This window comes from Notamacropus eugenii, chromosome 1, assembly GCF_028372415.1.
Source record: "Notamacropus eugenii isolate mMacEug1 chromosome 1, mMacEug1.pri_v2, whole genome shotgun sequence".
Classification (NCBI taxonomy): domain Eukaryota; kingdom Metazoa; phylum Chordata; class Mammalia; order Diprotodontia; family Macropodidae; genus Notamacropus; species Notamacropus eugenii.
This window is the reverse complement of record NC_092872.1, coordinates 603805085-603824620: the sequence shown is the minus strand read 5'-3', so window position 1 is coordinate 603824620 and position 19536 is coordinate 603805085. Positions and strand designations below refer to the sequence as shown.

General features: G+C 38.7%; 1 protein-coding gene across 2 annotated transcripts in view; it reads right to left on the bottom strand.

Annotated features, from left to right (window-relative positions):
- Window positions 1-13649: 13649 nt before the first annotated feature.
- The window catches only part of ANAPC1 (anaphase promoting complex subunit 1), a 166810-nt gene continuing 160923 nt past the window's right edge, over window positions 13650-19536 (bottom strand). For both annotated transcript variants that reach the window (XM_072634682.1, XM_072634684.1), the window contains one exon: window positions 13650-14016. In XM_072634682.1, coding sequence (XP_072490783.1) covers window positions 13901-14016 — 116 coding nt within the window. In that variant the 3' untranslated portion in view covers window positions 13650-13900. The remainder of the gene's footprint in view (window positions 14017-19536) is intronic.

Below are 19536 nucleotides of genomic sequence, written 5' to 3'. Positions count from 1 at the left end.
AAGTTTAAAAGCCCAAGAGAGTCCTGAACAGCTCAATTAAGCCTTCCACCTCTAGAGGGCCCCTATAACAGATATAAGAGGCATTAGAGCCCTGTTGATGACCCTGGGTTCCTAGACATAAGCTCCTACACCATATGTGTCCCTCACCCCAAAGCACCATTGTAGCTCCGGCAATACTACTGAATACTAAAACAAACAACAGTGGAAGGATTTGTTGTGTGAGCTTGTCAACCATTATAGTTTTTTCCCCCCTGTGAAACCCTTTGGTTATCTTCAGAGACTCTTAGAGGATCTTGAAACAGAATTTGAGGAATGTTCATCTAATCCAGTTCTTTCATCTTTTCAATAATAAAACGGAAAGAGATTGTGTTTTACCCCAAAATCACACAGGGCAGTACTTGAACTAGAACCTATATGTAAAAAGTCCCATTTTTCTTAGTCTTGCCTCATTCTTAAAGCCTTTATTTCTCCAATAATTTGAATTGTCCTCTTCTGGACTTCTTCTAACTCTAGTAAGCCTTTCTTGATGTAATGCAAACAAAACTGCATGAGAGGCACAGGCATCTTCTATAAAACAACTCAAACTGTTCTATAATCTTAATAGTGACGTGTTTGTTAGGGACTGAGCTGTTAGTGTTTTATTAGTTTATTAGTGATATCACAGCTATTCTAGTGAAATCAAAACTATTTCTCTGAAGAGGACTATCTGCTTCAATTTCTTCTGTTTACTTGCTGCCACAGTCCTGCTTTACCAGTTTACTTTTACTACAAAACTCTTGGATCACCTATTGTTATATCTACAAGTCTCTTAGCTCCCATTATAAAACAGATGCCCCTGAATCAGTAACTTCTTTTTCTAAGACATGAACTAGAAAGAGAACCATGAATTGCATTATTTACAAAATACTGTAAAAGATGTGCTACATTAACTTCTGTGCCTTTACTCATACCTTTCCTTGCACCTAGAGTATCCTTCTGAAAAAAATTATCACTAATCATTTCCTCCAAAATGTGAACTAAAAAGTGCCAGTAATCTCCTTCAGGATATCTTTGCAGAATATTATGGCACACTGGAAAAGTGCTGAGTTTGGAATCAGAAGGACCTATGCTTGAACTATTGTTCTGCCAATGACTATGTCTGTGACCATGGGCAAGTTCCTTAACTTCCCTGGCCTCCAGTGTTTTCTCCTCAGTAAAATGAAAGGTTAACATTAGAAAGGTTCATACCAGCTCCAAATCTATGCTCCATGATCACTCCTTTTATAGCCACAGAATTTTAAGACTGTATTTTAAGGTCTTTTGAGACCTTAGAAATTCTATAATCCAAACCCCTAATTTCATCATTTGTGCTTTTACTGCAGTATATGGTTAGCACTAGTCGATATTTCATTTTTAAAGGACTCTCAAGTTTACTTCTACTTATCTTTTCTCCCTAATGACAAGAACTGAACCTACTCACTTTTATTATGAAAAAAATGTCAAGAAAGCAGCAGCAGAGATAATGCGTTAACCCAGGGTAAGGTCACCTTCAGTATTCTATGATTCTATGATTCATTCGCATATGACCAACTAGATAACTTGAGAATTAATACCTGTGGAACCATGAACCTCAGAATTTTTTTGTGATTATTAAGCAAATGTACACTGCGTACATATAGCTTAATTAGCAATGAGGAGTTAATTATTTTCCATAAGCTAAAGTGAAATTTCTTACTGTGAGGACCATTTCTATAAACAGGAAGAGTTGATCAAAGAAAACATCCAGGGCTATGTGAAAGAGAGAAGAGTTTGTGGGTAGAAGAGTCACTATGTCCATGTCTACACTACCACTTACTACCTGGATGGGAGAGAACTGCCAAGCATAGAAGGAGCAGAACTGGAGGTGTTTTGTCAATACTAGCAGAAGGGTTCTGCCTTTTCTAAAAGAGCATAACACTATCACCACTGAGGATTAGCTGACCCTAAAGCTGGAAGTGTTTGAGACTGCAATTGCCATAAAGGAGCAAACCCAACTGAATGGAATCTATAGTTGAGTAGCAGTAGAATAGCAAAGTAGATGTTGGCAGCTAGATGGTGCAGTGGATAGAGTGCCAGACCAGGAATTAGAAAGATATCTTTCTGGGTTCGAATCTGACTTCAGACACTTAATAGTTATGTGACCTTGGGCAAGTCACTTAAACCATTTTGCCTCCATTTTCTCATCTGTAAAATGAACCGGAGAAGGAAATGGCAAACCACTCCAGTATCTTAGCCAACAAATGGAGTCATGAAGAGTTGGATATGACTGCAAAAGCTTAAGTAAATCAACTCATCTAACTGAGGTAATGTGCTTTGTGGGAGCAGAAGGGTAATTCAGCTAAACCCTAAAATTCCTCAACTTCCATGAAAGACTTCAAGGTAATAATACATTTCTTTCACCTTATAGAAAATACATAAAGACTCATGGTAGTCCCTAAATAATCAATTCCATTCTCCATCTTCAAAGAGTCCCACCTCCTCCTTCCTCTTCTCCTAATACCCCCACCCAACCCCATGCAAATTCAGAATCCCTTCAAATGAAGTTGGAATTTCTAGACAGAAACATTCTGGTGAGTCTCGCTTTGACCAAGAAATTCATAAAGTACCTAATGGTACTACTGTAAGGGTTTGGAATTCCTTAGAAGGAAAATGTATCTTGGATTGTTAGCCAGGCAACTCTTTTCCATCAGACTCACACAAAATCTGGAGTTTTGCTCCCTCTTGTTGTTGCTTCAGTCATTTCTTATTCCTCCAGCTGGGGTGACAAGCCTGATTTATATTAGAAATATCTTGGAGATAGGAAAATGTCTTGATTAAAAAAAAAAAGAAAATGTAGATTCTTCATACTCTAGGCTGGTGAGTTAGACTTTGATATCTGCCACATTTTTTAATTTAAATTACTTCCTGTTCAAGGACCATCACTTAAGCAGTAGGCCTATGGCAAAACTACATTGGAACATTCCCACAGTGCTATGGTTTGTCAGATCATTTAAACCTCCTGGGTTGTTTACCTAGGTCAACAGCCCTACTCTCTCTCCCCCTCCACCAGAGGTAACCATGGGAGAAACTCCATCTTGGCTTGCTCAAACAGGACTCTGTTCTCTATTCCAGGTCTGCGCACACTAAGTCCATCCTGTTTGCCTCCTTTCCCCTCAAACCCTTGGGTGTGGTATCTTCTGCTTGCATTTTCCACACACGAGAGTCTTCACAAATCTTCACAGTCTTTCCACCTCTCATTTTCTTCCAGGGTAATTGCGCTTATTTATGCAAATTATCCTCCATAATTCCTGAAGATTTACCAAAGGGGAAAGTGGGGAGAAGGGGTTGGAACTAGTAGCTCCTGGTATCCCCTTTCCAGCACAGCTGCTTGTAATTCAGAGGGAAGCTCCTGGGGCAGGGGTGGGGGGAGAAATTAGTCCCTGAAAATGACAGCTCCTTATTTCAGATCAGGAGACTGAGACAAACAGGTTTAGGTGACTTGTCCAGGGTCCAGGGTATATGAGGCCAGATTTGAATTTGAAAAGATTGTTAGTTTTGGGTCAAACTACTAAATGTTTATATTGCTTATATTCTGTTTTTCTTCAGAAAGGAGAACAATCTTTGGAAAATAGAGCAGAAAAATGTTTAGAAGAGAGTTAAAACCCCAAATAATCAGGAAATTAGAAAATGACACCAGGTAAATACGTACAGTTTGTGGAGGCCTCACACATTAGAAACCACAGTGAGCCTCAGAAGGGAACACTCAGCAAAACCCCAAAGCTGAGTTGCATGACTGCTTGTTTGATTTTGAGTCAAGGGCCGACTAGATTAGAGACCCCCTTTTGGTGAATGGTGTTAATGTCATGCTTTCAAACTTCACATCAAAAGAACAAGTTAATAGAACTTTCATGTGATGATTCTTTGAAAGTGATCTTCATATCAAAGTACTCAGCTGGCTTCTGGCCACTTGTGTGTCATAGATACCTTGAACTGCCTGATAAAACCATGAATTTACCCAACGCATTTTTCCCCCTAAGATATGTTAGTGAAAGTGAATTTTTTTGCACTTGTTGAATTCAAACCTAAATTCCAGAACAAGCCAGATTTGGAACCAGATTAAAGACTGAAACTTTTCATGTTTTGGCCAGACTTCCAGTCTCTGAAAGCTGCTTGATTGGACCATTTGGATCTTATTCAATGAGTGTATAATAGAGAGGTTGCGTGACAGTAGTGGGTAGGAAGCTGGTCTCAAAGTCAGGAAGACCTGAGTTTCAGTCCCACTTTTGACACATGCAGACTCTAAGATCCTAGACAAAGCCTTTCACTTCTCAGGGCCCCAGGCATTTCTCTATGACTGAATTGCGAAGCAGGTGCTGATCTGTAAGGGGAGTTTCCTACCTGGGATTTCCATGTAACAATCACTTCATGGATCCAGTCCAAAAAATAAGTAAGCCAGCATGCCTCCTACGTAGTGAATGAAGCCTCACACATGCCATGTATAATATTTTTCAAATGCATGTGGATTCTGTTATGATTCACAAAATACCAGTTTATTCAAACAAGAATTTAGTATGTGTCAGGTACCATGCTAGGCACTATAGATACAAAGACAAGAATGAACCAGGCCCTGCCTTCAAGGACCTTACATTCTATGTAGGAGACAAAATGTACAAAATAAATACTGGATAGTTTCCAAGAGCAGAAGGACAGCACTAGCTTCCAGAAGAATCAATAAAGGCCTCTCATGAAGGAGGTAGAGACTGAAATGAGCTTTGAAGAAAAACTTGACAGAGTTGGTAAGAAGGAAGTGCATTCCAGACACAAGACAGAAACAGAGAAACAGGAGGAAGAAGGCCGGGTGTATAAAGGAGAATAATCTATAATAAGCTTGGAGAGGTAGATGGAAGCCAAATTGTGAAGGGCTTTAAATGGCATAGCAGTTTGTATCTGAATACAAGAGGCAATAGGGAAGCCACTGGAGAATATTGAAGAGGGATATGATATGGTCAAACCTGTATAAATCACTTGGGCAGCTCTATTGGAGAGAGGAGGGACCTGAAGTAGGAAGACCAATGGAAAACTATTACAATACAGCAGAGCACATAATCAGTGTTTATTGACTGAATATTCTAAGAGAGAAGTGAAGCTCTGAGCTAGGAGGTTAGCCACGTGAATGGAGAAAAGGTGGCACTGTGAAAAAAGAATTAAGGACATTTGGCAATGGATATAATCCTTGGGTTGAGTGAAAGTGAGTGAAAGGATGATTCTGAGGTTACAGACCTGAGTGACTGCAAAGAGTGTTGCATCTTTGACAAAACTGGCAGGTCTGGAAGAGAGGTGGGCTTGGGGGAAATTATATTTAGTTCTGTCTGGAACACATTGAATTAGAAATGCCTAAGGGGTATTCAGTTTGACACGTCCAATAAATGATGAGGGATGTGGGATTGGAGGTCCCTGGAGTCTAGGGCCAGATAGGTAAATTTGCAGATGATCCGGGTATATAGGTCTTTAACTGTTCTGATAAATAACTAACAATAGCTACCCTTATATAGTACTTAAAGGTTTACAAAATCCTTTCCTCACAGAGAAATAGATAGTATCAAGGGCGGGGAACCTGCAGCCTTGAGGCCATATGTGGTCTTCTAGGTCCTTGGGTGTGGCCTTTTGACGGAGTTCAGGTTCTACAGAACAAATCCTTTCATTATTGAGGCTGCAGGTTCCCCACCCCAGAATAAATTCGTATTTTCTTTATTTCATAGGCAAGGAAACTAGAGTTCAGAGAGATGTATTTAGTAGTGGGTAAGATCATATAGCTACTGTCAGAGCTGGAATTTAAACCTGATTCTTGAATCCAAAGCCAGTGGTTCATGTTCCTTTATCACATAGGCTCTGTTTCTCTGGAACAATACTGTTTCCACGTCCTCAGCGATGGCCCACAGTAGTAATGGTATGCTGATATGGTTACAATGAAAGTGATTTTGAAAAATTCTCTCCAACATATTCCTTATACCAGCTTTTGTTTGTGGCAATCATTCTCTACACAACCACAAAATAGGTGTTTTGTTATCATTTGTAGAACAATTGTATTCGAGGTCAGTAAAATTGTTGAAATGTACAGGTTTTACGTTGGTGTTTTAGCCAGTGCAAGCATCCTTACATAGTTTGCTCTAAGTCTAAAAACGGTTCTGTTTTCTGTGTCTCTTTTCTTCTGTTTTTTCAAATTTTATTTTTTATTTATACCTTTAAGCATGTGAAGACTTCCCCTAGTGGATTGGGCAGATGAGAACAATTTGTTACAATGGCTATGGAAGCGCCTAAACTAGGCATTGTGGATCACTTTGAGTTGGTCAGACGTTGAAGATGACAAGGTCATCCACTGCATCCTAAGCGATTGAAGTGGTCCATACTTTTGAGGGTGACGCTGATGACTTTGTGCAACTCTGTCTCATTTAAATCCATTACACACACAAATCAAGATATCACCCAATGATGTCACTGGTCCTCTTTGAAAATGAAGGATGAACAAACCAAGACCAAGAACAAGAGGCAGGAAGACCTGAATTCGAATCTGACCACTGACATTTAGTAGCTGTGTTATCCAGGGTAAGTCATTTAACCTGTTTGCCTCAGTTTCCTCAACTGTAAAATGGGGATAATAATAGCACCTGTGAGGATCAAATGAGAAAATATTTACAAAGTACTTAGAACAGTGCCTAGCATGTAGAAGACACTATATAAATGCCTATTTTCTTTCCCTTCCCTTGTCTTTGAGGGAAAGTATAAAGGTAGGCGTTGCTTCTTTTTTTCTTTTTCTTTTTATTAATTTATTTTTAGTTTTCACATTCATTTCCATAAGATTTTGAGTTCCATTGCTTCTGAAACAGTCAGGTTTTGAATGCCAAAGACAATAGCAGAAGCAGCTAGCAAAACAGTGTAGAGGCATGAAATACCACAAATGGATAAGAGTATGACAATTTAATCATTTATTAAATTCCTATTATGTTCTAGCAAACTCCAAACTATGCTAAACAGCGACCAAGAAAAGGCAAAATGGCATCACTTTGTGCTTGGGAATTATTGTCCCTAAATCTTACTCTAAATAATGTTTTCTCTTAAATGTTGTGATTTCATATTACCTACCCAAATGTAGGTGATATTTGACTATTAATAAAGAACAGGCAGCAAGGTGGTGCAGTGGATAGAGTGCTGGGCTGGAGTCAGGAAGACTCATCTTCCTGAGTTCAATTCTGGCCTCAGACACTCACTGTGTGACCCTGAGTAACCCTGTTTGCCTCAGTTTTCTCATTTATAAAGTGAGCAGGAGAAGAAAATAGCAAACCACTCAACTATCTCTGCCAAGAAAACCCCAAATGGGGTCACGGAGAGTGGGGCATGAATGGAAAAACAACTTAATGAAACAAATGAACGAAGAGCATATTTTTATGGAATAAAAGCATATTAACTGCTAGGGAAACTGGAAAGCCATTTGGCAGAAACTAGGCATAGAACATCTCACACCATATACAAAATAAGGTAAAAACAGGTAAAGTGATTTAGATATAATGGATGATACCATAAGCATATTAGAGGAGCATGGAATAGTTCACCTGTCAGATCTATGAATAAAGGAAGAATTTATGACCAAAAAGATAGTATTACAGGATGTAACCGATTACATTAAATTAAAAAGATTTTGCACAAACCAAAGTCATGCGTAGTCCAGCCCTGGCCCTGTATTCACTGCACCACCTAGTTGCCTTTATCTTGCATTATTCCTCTTCAAACACTAGACATCCCAACCAAGGCTGATTATGGTTCTCCAAAGTTAATATTCTATTCTCCTGCCTCATGGTACTGGCAAAAGCTGTCCTCCATACTTGGAATAAACTCCCTTCTCATCTCCATCTTTCACAATCCTTATCACCATCCTTCAAGGCTCAGTTCAGATACCACTTCTTCCATAAAGCCTTCTCTAATTTACCATAGCTGTATCCCTTGCATTATACTTATCTATGAATATGCTATATATCCCACATTTTTGTAGAATTTAAACTCCCTCAGGGCAGGAATGGTTTCATTTGTTTTTGTATCCCCATTGCGTGAAAGATTACCTTGAACACCATAAAGATGCCCAATGTCTGCTAAATTTAAATATACATTTCTTTAATTAAAAGGGGAGGGGGTGCTGTGTACTAGGTTTTAGGTTTTTTTAAATTTTCTGGTTTGGAGGAAATGTGAAATCAAACAATGGCTGAATGTTGTAACACTAAAAAGGTTGGGAAATCATTGATTTGGACGTGAAGGAGACTAGGCATGACTGCCTCTATACCTATTATACCAGGCTTTGGTCCGACCCTCTAATTCATAAAGTACAATGTGAGCAGCAAAGGCAAAAGGCAGATAAGTAGGTTTATTTCTGCCTTTTCTACAATACTGGCAAAATCTAAACACGGGTAAATTTCCACAGGTCACCTAGTCCAAACAAATGTTCACAGATACGACAACTAAATCACGTAAGAAACATGGTCATTCATGCACTTCCACATCAACCCTGAAGACTTATTTCACAACCTCCCTCTGAAAACTATTGAAATCACACCAAAGATTAAACAGTTCTTCCTCAAAATCTAGTCTAAATCTTTCTCCAGTTTAAATATTTCATTTCATTCTGTCTTGTTCAGAGTTGAACAGTTATTTCAGCACCTTTTGCTAACCTGAACTTCAGAGGGTTATGTAATCCAATCCAAGCATTTATTAAGTGCCTGCTGTGTGTTAGGCACTGGACTAAGTGCTGGGGATACAAAAGTTCCTGGCCTTGAGGAGTTTACAATATAACTGTGGGGGAGAAGGGGATAACGCATAAAGAGAAGAAGTAAAGTTGAGGGTTGGGGAACCCCAAGAAGTACCTAGCTCAGGGGCATCTTACTCCATGGAGTTGAAACCAAGCAGGGCAGCAGATTCAGAGTGGTGTGTCTAGCAATGTGGGTTCTGCCTTCTATAAAGGAAGGCATTGGGAGGAGTTTGGTTCTCTGCCCTCCAAACAGAGGGTAGAGGAAGCTTGGAGAAGTGGTGTCAGTCAAGGCTTGAGTTAACTGTGATGCACGATGCACCTTGATGAGATTAGAAGTCATGAGTTTAACCTTGGAGTTGCCTCTTGTTTGATGGAGTGGAAACCAGGCAGTGCAGCAGGTGCAAGGTATAACTCAATTCTTGGACAACTTGTCAACACTGGCTGTTTTAGTGGCTTTTAAGGAATTTAAAACCAATAAATTTAACTTGAGCCCACACTGACAATAACCCAGTTAAAGAGATTCTACTTTTCTAGACTTATCACACAATACTCTTCTCCATGAATTTCATACTATAGACAAAAAGGCTTACTTTGCCATTCTGTTTCTCATATCTGTGCCTTTGCACAGTACCTGCAATGCCATTGCTCGTCATCTCTGCCTTATTTAATTCCTAGCTTCCTTCAAAGTGCCCCATTAATGTGGCACTTAAACTCCGCTATAGGGAGCCTATCCAAATCTAACCCAGTTGCTAATGATCTCCATCTATACATTACTCCCTGCTCTTCCACCTTCCTCTTCCCTCCCTCAGTAGAATATAAGCTCAAGGGTAGGGACTGTTGTGTTTTATCTTTGTGTACAAGCACCTGACACATGGTAGATGCAGAATAAATACTTTTTTGAATGATTAAGGGGTTATTTAGTTCAAATCCATCTTCAAACACTTGCTAGCTATGGACCCTGGGCAAGTCACTCAACGCTGTTTGCCTTGGTTTCCTCACCTGTAAAATGAGTTGGAGAAGGAAATAGCAAACCACTCCAGTATCTCTGGTAAGAAAACCCCAAATGAGGTCATGAAGAGTTGGACATGATTGAAACAACTGAACAATAACAACAAATTCCAAAGAAAAGGGGACAGGACTCATATGTACAAAAATGTTTATAGCAGCATTTTTTAGTGTAGCTAAGAATAAGAAACTAAGGGGGAATTCATGAATTTGAGAATGGCTAACCAAATCATAGCATATCAGTGAAATAGAATATTATCACACCATAGGAATTTCAATTTCAATTCGCCACACATTTATTAAGCACCTCCTTTGTGCCAAGTGTACTGGCAGCAAGGTGGCACAGTGGATAGAAGACCAGACCTGGAGTCAGGAAGACCTAAGTTCAAACCTGGCCTCAGACACTAGCTATGTGATCCTGGGCAAGTCATTTAACCTTGTTTGCCTCAGTTTCCTCCTCTGTAAAATGAGCTAAGGAAATGGCAAACCACTCCAGTATCTTTTTGGAGAAAATCCTAAAACAGGGATATGGGGAGAGTCAGACATAATGGAAAACAATTGAACAATGAATGTGCCAAGCACTGTTCTAAGTCTTCGGGGTATAAATAAGAAAATGATAACCCCTGTCTTCAAGGAATTTATAGTTTAATGGGGGAAGACCACATACAAAAGTAAGCTGAAAAGGGGGGAGCCACCAGGGGTATACAACATGGGGGCATAAACCAAGAAGAGCTGCTGATAAAACATGGAGTTACTTTTCTGATCCGAGCTCTTTATAAAGGGAGGAGTTTATCGTTCCACCTTCTAGACCTTCAGTCTGAGGGGAGAGGAGGCTGAGGGAATCAACAAAGTGGTGAGTTCCAAAAACGTGTCAGTCTGCATGGTGATGAGATCTCAGGTGATCGGCTGATCCTGGGGGAGGCATGATGTTTCATGGAGTTGAAACCAAACATAGCCACCAATGGAAAATGGAGAGTCACCAATAAACACCAAGTAAAACCCATTTCTATATGAAGAGGATTGTATAGGAAACTAAATATCATATACGTTGTTCTTCTTTTTAAATATATAATAAATTTGATGTGTAACTTTCAAAGCTGTCCTTGTCTGTGATTCTGACCTTCCTCTGTTCTCTTCTGTACACTTAAAAAATGTTTCTCTCTCTCTCTCTTCTCTTTTCCCTAGTTTCTTCTTCCTATTACTACCACATTGAAAGAAAAAAAAAAACCCTTGTACCTCATGCAAAACATAATTCCACATCGTCCGTGTTTGGAAATATACGTCTTGAGTCTAGGAGGAAGGTAGTATGCTTCATTATCGCTGATCATTTGGAGTCATGACTTGTTATTTCCCTGATCAGATTTCTTAAGTCTTTCAAAGTCAATTTTCTTTACAATGCTGTTATAATCAATCGTCAATCATTCTTCTGGTTTTGCTGACTTCCCTCAGCATCAGTTCATAAAATTGTTGCTGTTTTTTTAAAAACTCTTTTGTCATTTTTTACAACATAATAGTATTGCATTATATTCATATACCATAATTTGTTCAATCATTCTTCAGCTGCAGGACACCCTACTGGTATGCAGCCCATCAGAGATAGTACACTTTCTGTACTATCAGTAAAAGGGGGAAGTTGGGAAGTCATTTTCAAGGAAATCAAGTCAAGGCACAGTCAATAAGCATTTACTAAGTAAGCACCTACCACCTACTATGTTTTGCTTTGTGCTTAAGTAAGCACGCAGGATACAAAGTCAAAACAAACAAACCAGTTCCTCATCTCAAGGAACTCAGTCCAAGGGGAAAGATGACCTGCAAACAACTATGTACAAACAAGATACATAGAGAATAAATTGAAGATAATCTCAGAGATTAGAAACAGATGAAGGAGCATTTGGAAAGATTTCCTGTAGAGGACAGAACTTTAGCTGGGACTTGAAAGAAGCTAGGGAAGACAGGAGGCAGAGATGACCTGGGTGAAAGTCTCAGGCACGGGGTCAGCCAGTGAGAATACGGTCAAGAGATGGAATGCCCCCTTCAGGGAAGAGCAAGGCAGAGGGTGGGGGTGATACAAGGGGGGAGAAGAGGAAGTGGTTCCCTACAGGGTGGGTGGTGATGCCAAAGTCTTCTGAGCAATCTCTGGTCCCATGTTATCTGGGTTGGGCTGAGTTGCTGAGTATTCCTGAGATCCATTTAGACAGAGAGTTCAGGGGCACAGTCCTGGGTGTGAGTCAGTCAATGGGTAGGAATGCCTTGTATCAGCTATGGATGGGGCCTGGGTCTCAGAGGGATGGGAGGGGCCATAAGCCTCTGAGGAAGGATCCTGGGGTGAGTCTATACTAGGGTGGGTCTATGACCTGCTATGAAAAGGTCTTGGAGTCTGTATCATGAGGTTGAGAGGGCACCTAGATGCAAAGAGGATGCTGGGGCTGTGACAGCAGATGGTCAGTGCTCAGGGCTCTGTGAAGGACACTGACTGCACATCGGAGAGATCGGTGTGAGGATAGGGGTCCTGGAGTCCAGCTGCTAGTTTAAGATCTGAGAGCTGCTGTCAACAGCAGGTAGGGCTTGGGGCTGTTGACATGAAGCTGTCAGTGGGTGTCCCTGTCACAGGGTGGGTGAAGCTCAGAGCAGCTGCCAGAAAGACCCTAAGCCATTTCAGCTGGGTCAGCTTGGCCTCCAAGTGGATCTTGGGTCTGTGGGAACAGTGAATGTGGGGTGGGCTAGGAGCAGCTGAGATGAGGTCCTAGGGTCCCTATTGCCAGGTAGGGTTCCCAGCAGTGTGAAGGGACCTCCGGATCGATGGCAGTGGTGAGCAGGGCTATGGGTAGCTTGGGCAGGGTGCTGGGTCAATATTGTTTTATTGGTATATGACAGTTAGGTAGTGTGGGGTCTTGGGCAGTCTCAGGACTCCAAGGGGCTGGGGTTAAGTGGCAAGTATGACAGGTGATGGTCAATCCACTTTATGAGTTTCCCAGGGGCCCACAGCCAAAGGTGGTAAAAAGGGGGAATATTTAGGAAGGAATTAACAGCTAGCATTTACACAGTGCTCTACAATTTGCAAATCACTTTAAAGGTTAACTCATTTTATCCTCACAACAATCCTCTGAGAAAGGTGCTATTAACAGCCTCGTTATACAGGGTTACCCAACTAGTATATGTCTGAGGTAGGATTTGAACTCAGTCTTCCTAATTCCAGGACCAGCACTCTATTCATTGTGCTGAGTAGATGCAATAAAATGAAGATACTGAGTTGAGTTTTGTACACGTTGAGTAAACTCAAATGTTCTTGAGACATCCAGTTAAAGATTGTCACTAGGCAGCTAGCAATTTGAAGTCAGGAAAAAGGTTAGGGCCGGACAAACAGATCTGAGAAGTATCTGCACTACAACTGAATTCATGGCAGCTGATAAAATAAATCATCAAGTGAAAGGCAAGAGAAAGGACAGAGGGAAGAAGGACCAGGACAGAGCCTTGGGGAACACCCATAGTTAACAAGTGAGACCTGGTTAAGGAGCCAGCAAAGCAGACTGAGAAGTCTTGCTCACTGGTTTTGTTCTTGCTGTTGGCCGGTTATGAATTATTAATGACTTTCTTCCATTGAAGCAGGCCTTTAAATACTCTATGATTAATAATTCCCTCACTTGATTAAGTGCTAAGCAAAGCTTATTTTTGAAGGTCAGATTAATGTAAAATTATATAGATTGCTAAATTCTTATACTCAATGATTTTTTTCCTGCTATGGAGAGAGGGATAGAGATATATTTCTTAAGTTCCTGAACTTCAGGTTGTTCCACAGTTTAAAAAAAAAAACTCTAGTCAGGATACAGCTACTTCAAAACTAAAATACATAACGAGCTAGTTTTGAAAACAAAAAACTTTATTTACAAAAGTAAAGTTATTTTTAATTTCACTTTTACATATTCTAACAGCAACTGAGAGCTCTCTGTAACATTGAAAACATTTTTTTTTAAAATACAATTTGATGTCTGTGTAGTTCTTTTTCCTTCATAGTTCTATTACATAACTTATAAACAATACTTCAGGCTTTGATGTTTGGTCACTTTTGTGCAGAATTCATATCCAGGACAGGTCTGCTAACTAGGGTGATCACAGTACCATTGACTGTGGACTTCCAAGAAGCAAAGGAGCCAATCTTAGCAATGCTCGGACAGGCATCTTCAGTTGCTTGAATTTTAGAAGTAGCTCAGAAAAACTCATGCTTCCTAAAGAAACAGAAATGGAAACAGGTTAAAACATGTAAATACATACATGCGTACATAATATGTTACACACACACACACACGCACACTCCATAGAGAAATAAATGCCTTGATTTAAAACAAAACTCAATATACCAATATCATATTATAGAATGTTAGAGCTGGAAGGAACCTTAGAGATCACCCAATTCAACATCTTAATTTTACAGAAGAGAAAAACAGAGACCAAAGGGCTGAAGCAACTTTAAAAGTCATGCAGTTACTTAAGTGGTAGAGACTGGATTAGAACCCAGGTGCTTTTCTACAATCGTGAAGCAATTTGCACTTAAAGTTAGATTAGGAAGTGATTTTTTAAAAAATTGTCACTCTGTAAAATAATTTTTAATGAATTCCTTTAAAGAGAAAGTTCCCAGAACACTTTAATATGTTCATAGATAACTTTATTTGTACGTACCATCTTTCAAGAGAATGTTTGCAAAGTGAAATAATACTATGTAGTATTATCAAGTGAAGAAAATATACATAAATATTTTCATTCTACATGTTATTTATGCAAAAGGGAAATGTGGCAAATCTATTTAGCAAAACTTTTACCTGCCAACTTCCTCATTTAAATGAAGTAGTAGATAAAAGATTACTACGCATTCTCTCTTCGATGTTTACATTACTTCGCTACTTCAAAGACTCATGAGTTCATAGCATGAACATGCCCTCTACTAATACAGATCAAAACATCTCTGTAGCTTTGTAGTCAGTCTTCATGAGCTACAAAAATATGTACCATCATTCATTCATTTATCCTGTGACCAACCTGGTGAGAAACTCTCTGTATTTAGCTAGGGAGGTCCTTGAATGACCAATACACAACTACTTGTCCCAGACTTGAACCACTTCCAGCTTTGCAGGAACTCAAGTTCTGCTGGCAAAGTATTCGAGAACCTATGGATTACTTCAACACCAGGAAGATATATCAGAATAGGACTTAATGCTTAAACGATTAACTCATTTAATGTTAATTTTTTTTAGAAGCCTACATGAATTCCATTTATTTGTATACTTTCACATTTATTCAAAATCTTGAGGAGAATAATTTACATATGTATCAAGATAATCTTTGAAGACAGGATAAGGATGAAATAGGTAGATTTTCATGAATGATTTACTATAGAAGACTTCTTTTATATCATAAAAGAGGCTGAAAAGTACAAAGAATACAAGATCCTGTGGTGTTTGTTTTCTGTAAAAAACCCCAAAAACTCAACACTTGACTTCATAAAGGATAGTACCTTGGAAGTTTTTCTTTTTGAAAATTAATTTTCTTTTAAAGTTTTGAACTGAAACACTTCAAGAGCATTTCCATACATAAAAAACATAAAAAGATTCTAAATGAAAAAAAAATCTCACTACAAAAAAAGTATATAACAAAATTCACACATTACTTTCAAAATTGTCTTTCTTGTCTGTGCTTCTTTCTGAACTACCTTCTGTTCTCTTCTGTGCAATGAAATCATCAGTATTTTGGGGAGGATTATTACTGTTCACCCCTTCCTTTTGCCTTCAACTTCCTACCCTAACCCCAAATAAAAGAACTAAAGGAAAAAAACACCTTAGAACAAATAAGCATATCATACAAATCAAATCCACTTTATGTACTTTGAGTGAACACTTCTCTGTCAGGAAGGGGTACCATGTCTCATCATAGATCATCTGGCTGGTCATTGCACTGATCAGTTTTAAAGTCTTTCAAAGTTGTTTTAAGAAAAACATACAGCATTTTTCTCTTTGAATAAGTTGTTTTGGTTCTGGCTTGCTTCATTCTGCATCAGTTCATACCACCCAAGAGTCTCTGAAATTATCTCTCATCATTTCTTATGGAGCATCAATATTCAATTTTTTTAATATTCCACAATATGTTCAGACCTCTTCTAACTGATGAGCATCCCCTCAGATTCTAGTCTGCATTTTTTCCCCTTTAAATCGCACTTCAGGATCAGTAAGTTTATTTTGTTCACAATTTTCCTGCCATTAGTATCATCTTCTCTCAACTCTGCTCTTCCATTTGTTCCCAGTATCTATACCTACTATACTATACCTACTAACACATTCCAATTATGAGAAACCTCAAGTTCTCCTTCTTCCTCCTTTACATATATTTTTTTACCATCTCTTCTTTTTCCCCTTACCCACAAGTCTTCTGTTTTTCTTTTCTTTTTACCTCCTTCAAAACTCTCTGAAGACATTAACATTCTGAAAGGACAATTGTTACTCTTAGAGTGTTTGCTCCATTTTATAATAAAAACTCCTTCCAAAGAAATAAATTTATCTTTCTGGGTTTTTCCTTTTGTGTTTGTGTTTCAAAGTTCCCTTTCTTTTTCTGTCCTGAAAACATCACACTCAAGGATCCAGCTGATTTACTCCCCTGGGAACTGAGGCCTGATTGTAACCTCTGCCTTAAATCACAGTTCCTTGGGCCCCTGTACTAACTAGTGTGTTTCATTTTGGCTTTAAATCTTCCCTTGTATAAGTTAAAATGGACCATAATAAATGCCTACTGATCCATATCACTTGATTATCTGATTCTTTTGTAAAAACCTCCTCTATGTCTCCAAACCAAAACAGGATCATCATATCAGAGTAGGTGCAGGATGCTACAATTTTGTTTGACCAACAGATTATTAATAACAAGGCCTAAAATAGGAAGATATATATTCACCGAAGATAAATTTACCCCTATCATGGAGAATCTCTAGCTGAGTCCAAAAGAAAGAAGGATAGGAAAGTGCCTCCAGATGCTCCTATTTGTGAGTAATACCATGCTTACTGCATCAAGCCTGGCAACGCTGCAGACTCCCAAATGGGATCCATAATCACTCATAAGGGTTCCAACTAACTAATCATTGTAGGGGAAGAAAAAAACCCAAGTGAATAAAGAGCACTATTACCTAGCCTACAACACACCAGCTGTGCTCGTGAACTTGGTCCACTATTTACATATATAGATATAGGCAGATACGGATAAATATTCTGAATACACTTTAGGCAGACAAAGAACCGGACAGGAGGAAGAAAAGTGAGTGGGACTGTATTCTGGATATTTTACAGTGCTTCTAATAACTTCTAGCTTTACCTTGGGATAAAATGGAATCTTTTGTTTTAGTCCAAGCACTCTAATTTTATTTTCAGTTATATTTTATTTCTTCAATTAGCAAAAATCTTTAGTGCCCTATACCAACCCCCTTCTCCCCCAGACCCCATATGAGAACAAAAGAAAAACAAAACCAGTTAGAAGCGCAGCCAATCAAAACAAGTTTCCACACTGGCTATGACCAAAAAAAAATTTTGTCTTATTCTTCATGGACTCCTTCACCTCTTTTTCAGGAATGGGTAGCTTTTTTTCATCATTAATCCTCTAAGATCATGGAATTTATTAAAGGTTGTTTGCCTTTATCATATTACTGTCATTACACAAACTGTTTCCCTAGTTCTATTCACTCCATATCAGTTCTACGTGTCTTCCCAAGTTTCTCTGAAACCATTTCCTTCATTGCTTCTTACAGCACAACAGTTGTTTTCTTTAATCACATTTATATATCATAATTTATTGATTTCTTCCCCAATTTTTAGGGACACCCCTTCAGATTCCCATTCTTTGCCGCCTCAAAAAGAACAATAAATGTTTTTGTACATCCTTAGTTTTGCTTAGCACAAATCCTTCCCTTAATGTGCTCTCCCTTTATTTCCTCCTTCATCACCCTTCCCTACTTCCTTGTTGAGTGAAATGTATTCTGTACCCAACTGTGTATTTGACCAGTTAAGATGAGACTAGGATGAAGTCTCCCTCCTTGTTTGTTTACTCTTTCACACTCCAATTATGAGGTAACTTTCCTTAACCTTCCTTTCCCCTCACACACCCCTGACTCTCCTCAGTTATTACTTCTCTTCCCCCTCCTTTTCCATTATTTTCTAGAGGTCATCAACACCTAAGAGAACTACTCCCAGGCCTAAAGAGATCAGATGGGACAAATCTATTACCTTCTCATATTTGAATGTACGCAGTTTGTCTTTGTTTAGTACCTTATTAGCCAATCATGTTTACCTTTTTATCTTTCTCTTAACTGCTGTGTTTGATCTTCAAAGTTTTTACACAATTCTAGTCTTTTCATCAGGAATGCTTATCAGTCTTCTCTTGCATGAAAGGCCCACCCTTCCCTACAGCATTATACTTAGTTGTGTTGGGTAACTTATTCTTGGCTGTAAGCCTATACCTTCACCTTCTATAATATGGTATTTCAAGTTCTCCGATCTTTTAAAGTGGAGGCTGCTTAAGTATGTGTGATCCCAACTGGTGCTTGAATTCTTTCTTTCTGGTTCCTTGGGTTATTTTTTTTCTGGCCCTTCCTGATAGACCAAAAATGCCTGCCTTATCTAGAATCTTAGCCCAGAAAAGATGATAAATACCCACCAGAATGAAATAAAAGAATAAAAATTCTTTCCATTCTGTGTATATTGCACACGGTAGGCATTTAATAAATGATTACTGATTGAACGAACTCTGGTACATTTGGAAAGTTTTTGGTCAAACCACAAAAAGCATATTTCCACTTTAATTCCACATTTTAAATTCTGTTTTGGCTACTCTGTAGGTTTTCCGACCACTGTCTTATAGAAGAGAAAAAGCTACTATATTTCATAAGAACACTCCATATAATCCTGTATTGTGTAGGTGTTTCTTTCATTTTGAAATTAGTCACTGAGTGGAATAACAGTACTGAGTTTGCTTGTATTTGATCCAATTGTTGGTTTGAATAGTGAAACTGAATTACCATAACTTTCTTGTGAAAATTTAGTATATTACTCATAACAACCTAATTCTCAGAACTTTCAGTTAAAGTGATTCTTCTAAGAAAAATGAAACTTTCAGAGAAAGAAAAACTTGTATTAATATCTAGGTCAAAGCAGAGGTCTTAAAACTAGTACAGGACTTAGATTTACAACTGGAAATACCTCAGAATTTGTAGTTCACACTATTTAAGAATTAGTAAAAGTTCCCATCACATCAGAACAGAGACCTAAAGGAGACCTATATTTCCAAATATATACCACCATCATTCAAACCCTTTCCTTTGAAGGCCATGCCTTACAATTATACCACTTTCTCCTGATCTTTGTCATTGTCACCTACTCATCCCCACCCCCAGAGTCTATCACCTCTCATCTGACTTGGGATTGGAGAGAGAAGAGACTAGAGGTTGGGTCCAGTTAAGAGTTGTAATAGTCCAGGCAAGAAGAAATGACTATGGAATTAGATAAAAGGGAGTGTGTGAGAGATATGTTGTGGAAGTAGAAGTTAAAGTCTTGGTTGAATATGGCAATCATTGTACTAGAAATGTTAACTACATAAAAAGACAAGAAAAAAAATTAAAGGAATAAAAATAGGCAATGAGGAAACAAAACTCTCACTTTGTAGATGATAAATGGTATATTTAAAGAACCCTAGAAGATAAACTAAAAAACTAGTTCAGA